This window comes from Sinocyclocheilus grahami, unplaced genomic scaffold, assembly GCF_001515645.1.
Source record: "Sinocyclocheilus grahami isolate Dianchi unplaced genomic scaffold, SAMN03320097.WGS_v1.1 scaffold183.1, whole genome shotgun sequence".
NCBI classification, from domain to species: Eukaryota; Metazoa; Chordata; class Actinopteri; order Cypriniformes; family Cyprinidae; genus Sinocyclocheilus; species Sinocyclocheilus grahami.
The window spans coordinates 1,199,618-1,206,643 of record NW_015505362.1 but is presented as its reverse complement, the minus strand read 5'-3'; the positions used below and the strand labels follow the sequence as shown (position 1 = coordinate 1,206,643).

The following is a 7,026-nucleotide window of genomic DNA, read 5'->3' as shown; positions in this document are numbered from 1 at the left end:
GTCCTGGAACGTTTTCCTCAAAATCCTTCATTTATTTTCGACTGAAGAAAAAAAAGACATGAACATCTTTTTTTGACATGGCGGTGAGTAAATTATCAGAACATTTTTATTCCGGAAGTGAACTAATCCTTTAAAAAAGTTAGAATTTTAATCATTATATAATCCTGTTCCTTTAAAAAAAAATTATCTATTGACAGTTCAGTGTATAAACATATTACCAAGAACACGCATATAAAGACACATTCAAAGAGTAGCATTCAAAGACTTTATTCATCTCAAATGTATCCCTTCATTCAGCGCAGTTAGAGAGGTCAAGAGGTTAGAGTAGAAGGAAATTCTTTCAGAAAGTTCTATTTGATTCCACTGTTACTCATTGTCTGAGCTTTGCACACTCCTTTGCCAGCGACCTCAAAGGCAGCTCCCTTGTAAGTGGCCACACATTGGTCATCAGTGCGCAAATCTGGCTGGACCTGCTCCCACACTTTCTTCTTAGGGTTCAGCTCCTTGTCGGGCTCACCTGGAACAACAAAACAGAGAAGCGGATAGTTTGAAGTGCTGATTAGTTTTTCTCCCAACAGCTGTTAAATTACTAAAACAAAAGCCGCTTTTGAAATCAACTCATTATCATTAATATCCCCTTCCACAGACCAATTCGTAATGAACCTAGAACGAGTTTAAATAATTAGTTCGAGCCGAGCCAAAATGAGAAGCTCCAAAACTCAAGAACTCGTGGAAACCAGATGAAGACAGGTGTTTTTGCTACTACCTGCAATAAGCAGTCATAAATCAAACCAAAATGAATTCAAAAGCTTGATTTGAATGCAGACGGGGATCCTGTAATTTGCATCTGTTCTACTGCTGACCTTTTCACAACCATCATAACTGCTCCAATCCAAATGAGGCGAGAAATTCACAAGCAGAGAAAGGACTAAGAAAGGTCACAGTCTGTCACAATTACTTTTAATGAAATACAAAATAAAAAACAGAAAAAGCAAAAATAAAGTCGTCGTATGAATCAAAAAGACTTTCACATGAGAGAATATTGAACTATTGCATGGCAATCCATGAAAAACAGCAAAACAATGCAAGAAAGAGTAGATGTAAAAAATCATTTAACATCACAAAATAAACTGATAGGACCATTTTTTTGCTGTAAAGGTCATTTATGACTCCCAAAAACTAGAGGAAGTTGGAGATCTGCCTCATTCCTGCTGTGTGCTTTGTTTGGCGAAAAAAAAACGGTGATTAACTTGGAAAAAAATAATTGGACAACATTTTATGTTTTTTTTTGGCTAAATGGAAAGGTGAAAGAGACACTCTTCTCATTGTGTCCTGTGCAGATGGTCCTCCTCTGCACTCCACATTCACACAGTTCCTGGGAATCTCTCTGTTGTTGCGTCCGACTGACCGCAAATGCTACACTCCTCCAAATTGCCAGATCCACCATATTGTTTCACAGCATGAGAATAAAATTCTTATTGTTTGTGAGGTTCCCTTAAGCACTGAGGAATTTGTTTTTTTATTTTTAATGGGAAAATAATATTAGCTCATACAGTGGAACACAAACAACTACGTTACCAAACAGAGAACTTCATGCTCTTTATTGAGAGATCTTAAGAATTCAAACAGACACTTGTGGTTATATAACAAAATCTTGAGAATCGGACCCCCGAGAGTCACATAGCAAGACTTTTGACTACCTGCATGAAGTCTGGTCTACATTACAGCTTATTTTAGCCCCAAAAAATGCCCACTTAAACAGGAAGAGACCTTTTGAACAATGGCCAGCCCATAAATATGAGCATCCCTCACAAGATGAAGACATGTTGTGGCAGGTTTGATCAATGATGTCAACATCTCATAAACAAACATGGCAAACTTTGAGAGCTACGGCAAAAGGAAGATAAAAAAAACCAAAGACTTGGAATAGTGCATGCATCATATGGATCAATTTTATTCACAGTTTATGGTGTATTCTTGTCCATTTAGAGCATGACAGCTCCTGGTTACCATATGCTTGCTTCAGTATGAACATTCTATGTAACTTTTGTGTCCTATAGAAGAAATAAACTCAAACTGGTTTTGGAATCATAGCAGAATTAGATTTTTGGGAGAGCCTTTCCTTTAATAAACCAGCATGATGCACTCAGATTGGCTCCACAAAGCAGATTGTAGATGCCATTGGACTGCTGGGCAGTAATATCGTATTTCATTGCGGTACTTTTGTGTATAAATATATATAACGTTACCTGGGAAGCCCTGGAAGGTAACCCTGTCTCCAGCCATGGCTCCACTTGGGGGATCCAAGATTTCAACCTTCTCTGGAGAACTGGCACACATGACCATGGCCTGGGATAAGACGCCTCGCATCTTAGCAGGCTTCAGGTTGCATAGAAGCACAGCCATACGATTCTGCATCTAAAGATGGAAAAAATGAACATAACTAAATGGGTGGCACAGGAAGCGAGTGCAATCTTTTTAAGCAGTTAAAAAGAATACTATAAATTTAATATCTAACTTATTGCATGGCAGAATGAGAAGTTATGCAATGGACCAAAAAACACCAACAGCATACTGTATTATGAGGAACAGCTGGGCAACTTTATAATTGCTGAATTATTTGTTTTTATAACCAAGAACCAGGGATGTAGAACAAAACAGACCCTTAACAAAACTAATAAACATGCAACAATCTTTCAACTCATCTACTTCCAAATCCTGCACAAAATGAACTGTAGACATTCATAATTATTTCAACTTTATAAATGCCCAAACATGCTTAACGCAAAACCGTGATGTAGTCATAACCAGAGGGGGGAAACCCAACATGATTAAATTAAATGAATGAAGGGAACAGATGCGTTTTATGGGTGTAATTAGAATTTCTGACGAGCTGCTAGGAATCCCCTAAACAAATCGTAAACTCTGGGTTCTGGAAAATAAAGCACAAGAGACTGAGCTGTCTGCATGGAGCAGGTTTATGGACCTGCATGAATCGTAGTAGTGCAGACGTTTTATATGAAACAGTAAAACTGAAATATCCCCCTTCTCAATATTCTGACACATAACACCTAATCAACAAGAGCTGCATTCATTTTATGGCAAACAAAGATTGCTCTCAGGTACAGTAGTGAGACATATAGCCATCACATTACTTCAGACCATAACAAAAACATTGTCTAATAGGGGTGTAAATATTAGCTCAATTACAAAGAAATTATATTTGACTGAATCTAGAAATGTAAGATCTGGCTATGATTCAGTTAGTTTTGTGTATGATTTAATATGATGAAGACACTGGAAGGATGAATAAATACATTTTTTTGTAAATTTTTTTTTAAAGTAAACCTTTTTTTCATATTAAATATAAACCGAAACATGCTATAGCTAGTTTAAAAGGTGTAGAATTATCAAATTCTATAAATCAATCAGCTCTGACAATAAAAATTGATTATAGATTTTCTATTCTATTGATTATAGAATTTAACACCGTAATTAATCTGTAATTAAATCAATTGCATTTTAATCATGTAATTGTATTTATTAAATGTAAATGATTTTTAATGTAATTAAAAATGTCATAATATTTTAAAAACAAATTAAAATTGTTCTTTTTAATTTTAATAATTACTTTTGGTGCTTTCACTTTATAAATATGATTAAATTATTTAGTGTATTTCAGAAAATAAAATAACTGAGTATAATTAATTGCAATTACAATATTCATTGTTTAAAGTGCTTTGCAAGTTCTAAATAAATGCATTAAATTATTTGTTGCATTTCAGTGATTAGTGATAATTCCAATGACTGTCAAAACTGGACTCAGTGATAAACACAGGTGTTTGTCCTGGGTTAGATGGGTCAGTGTACCTGCTCCAGAGGGATGTGTTTGACCAGGCCACTGACAACAGTGCGTGGAGCCGCTTCGCCAACATCCACTTGCTCAACGTAGAGAGAGTCGGCGTCAGGGTGCTTTTCGGCGCTGATGATGCAGCCCACTCGCAAATCCAATCGAGACACGTCTACTTTCGCCTCTTCCTGAGGCGCCGCCGCTGACTTCTTCTCCTTCTTCTCTCCTGGACCACAAGTGTTTACAGATCATCAGATATTTTTGTGTTTGTAGCTTTAACTTTAACAATTACAACCATCACCCAACACACCGTAAATATCAGTAAACAGCACAAGCTGTGCATGTAGAGCTGTTAGAGACATTGTACCAACCTCGGAACACATTAGTGTCATTCTGGGGTTTTATTACAGTACATGTCCACCCTGAGGAAATGTGCCTTTAGTTTGTGAGGTGTTTCTAATGCAACTCTTTGAATGATATTTTTAGCTTGTGCATATTGCTCCCTAGGGAGCTGTTGGGATACTTTTAAAGGTCTACAACTAGAAATACTGTCGGCTTTTCATCGGTGTTCTGTTTTTGAACTTCGCCCAAAACAATTGTGCCAACAATGGCTTCAGTATGGTGTTTGTTTCTAATCGATCCAGTCATTTGAAAATAGTACGACTTTACCACTGTTTCCGGACTTATGGGGTTTGGGGGAAACCGTTATGGAACACCACTTCACCCTACAAGTCTTGAAAATGAAAACCTCTGTGTAGTCTATACAAGCATTAGCACTGAACACAATGATTTCCAAGCGGAGGAAATCAAAGCATTACAGGTCAAAAGTCTAGGGTCAGTTAAGAAATAATACTTTTATTCAGCAAGGATGCATTAAAATGAATAAGAGTTTTGCCATCAAGGCAATACATTCCATTTTAAAATGTGCAGTACTGTAAATATTATAGTAATATTTCACAATATTCCTATTTCACTATATTTGTGACACAAACACAAACATTTGAACGGTAGTGTACGTTTTTCTGAGTTGATAAAATCAGTTTGCAGTCAAGAAGGTCAAACATCTGAGATTAAAATGACAATTTCTCATGCCAAGTTAATTTTATATTATATATTTGTAAAATTTATCCCTTTTGTCAAACATACCAATTTTGCCTTTAATACTTGAAAAAGTCACAGGGCACCAAACTGCACTTTGTGTGGAAAGCGCCAGTACTATTTTCTTTCATAATCGTTCATTTTCACGCACCACTGCAAGGTGGTCGGGCTAAACCTTCTTTATTTTCTCAGAAAACCTTTCGAGTTTCAGGTAAAGTTGTCAATAGCTGTTAAATATGCTTCGTATTCCAAACTTTTAATAAGGAAAAAAGAGTATAGTAGACAACCCTTCACTTTGAAGCATGCAGTGCATGCAGACTACGTGTCTAAGTGATTCAATCACAGCCTTTGTGGTTTAATAATCACACGTGGCTATTGTGAATTCAATGGTGATTTTGATTAATCACGAGGCCCTAAGTTAAGAAAATGTTGGTAGAGAAAGTGCCAAGAGTCCTCAAAACCTTCTAAATGTGAGAAATCACGCAGTTCTACCAAGAAATAGATACGCATGAACTACAGGTGCTACATCCACACCGAAACACAGCATTCATCAACAATAAAGGAAAAGAGTCGTATTTGAAAATTATGAAACTCCTTTTAACATCTGGCCCAAAGGAAACACACAAGTTAACTTGTTTGTCCTCAGCCTATAAATGCACAAAAACAATCTGCGATCTGTACTTAGATTGAACAGAGTGTTCCCGAGTTGAAGGGATTTAAGTGATTGGAAATGAAAATCATTTTCATAATAAATAACCATGAAAGGAGATCTGATCATTTCAAATTCTCTATTCTGTAGGGCAGGAATACTTGTAACCCCCAGAAGACATCAGTGAGGTCTTTAAATCTGGTTTGCTTTTAGATCTGGTGTTGTAACCCAAATGAGTTTGACCTGCATCCACAGCTTACATTCACTCATGGCCTCCTCTCAAACTCTCCCAAGCTTCAAATGTGTTCATTATGCTGCATTGTTTATGAGAGCGGGACTGTTCATTAGTAAAAAAAATTTCTCATTTATGTTCCTATTTGTAACTGAAGTGTAAATCATTCACATATTCCCAAAAATTCAATTAACCCCTAGACATGACACAGCCTAGCCTAATCAAGTCATTTTTATGGCCCTTATATTATTGACACTTTCTAATAGTTGCAATTTACAGCATTATTAGACACAAAAGTTTTATATGCAACTTAATTTCATTCAGTGGGAGTAGATTTAGCAACTAATTAAAAAGATCTGATTTTGATTCTGATAATCGCAAACGTTTTGGATGGTGCTGCAAATGAATCAACAGCACTGGAAACTTTGCCACGGCAGAGATGAACTCTTATAGTCTCAGAAATATGCTTACCCTTCTTCTCGGCTTTCATCTTTTTGCCGTCATCATTGTTTTTGGCTGGTGGGGTTTTTGTGGCTGGGGCAGGAGCAGAAGGGGCTGCTGGGGCAGGTGGCTTGGATGCTGTGGGTTTAGAGACACACTGGATGCTGGGCTCTGCTGAAGGCATGGACACATCTTTCACTGTAAAGAACAAACCAAATTATTTAACTTTTTTATTACTAAAAAAAACCAATGTTTTTGTGAATGCTAAATAGGGATGGGCATTTTGGGAAATTTCTCATTTCGATCATCGATAGGTTTCAAAAACGATTAATCGAGTAATCGGGGGCGGGGCTTGTGCGGGGGGCGGGGCATGGCCGTAATGGATATATTGAAAAAATCTGAAGATTGTTATGAAAATGAATGTTAAAAATATGACATGAAAACCTGTCTATGAAAACATGAACACATGCTTAGGACATGCTAGATTATGATTATGATGAAGCAATGTTATTAATAAAGAAGCATCTAAAAAGGAATAGCTGCCTGAGGTGAAGAGTGACTTTATGCCAATAAACTGAAGCTCATTCTATGACACATCCTATGATAAATCAGATAACTTAGATACATAGCAGGCGTAACTTTACAACTTGTATCTGCACAATAGGATGCTAAGTTATGCGCTAGACAGAGAGAGAGAGAGAGAGAGAGAGAGAGAGAGAGAGAGAGAGAGAGAGAGAGAGAGCGCGCGCGGGGGCG

At 36.9% G+C, this 7,026-nt stretch overlaps 1 protein-coding gene across 2 annotated transcripts in view; it reads right to left on the bottom strand.

The window, feature by feature from the left end:
- Positions 1-251: 251 nt before the first annotated feature.
- Positions 252-7,026, bottom strand: part of LOC107594432 (aminoacyl tRNA synthase complex-interacting multifunctional protein 1-like) — a 13,992-nt gene continuing 7,217 nt past the window's right edge. For both annotated transcript variants that reach the window (XM_016284484.1, XM_016284483.1), the window contains exons 4-7: positions 6,301-6,468; positions 3,871-4,076; positions 2,250-2,418; positions 252-517 (exon numbers count right to left, since the gene is read on the bottom strand). In XM_016284484.1, the coding sequence (XP_016139970.1) occupies positions 351-517; positions 2,250-2,418; positions 3,871-4,076; positions 6,301-6,468 (710 nt within the window). In that variant the 3' untranslated portion in view covers positions 252-350. The remainder of the gene's footprint in view (positions 518-2,249; positions 2,419-3,870; positions 4,077-6,300; positions 6,469-7,026) is intronic.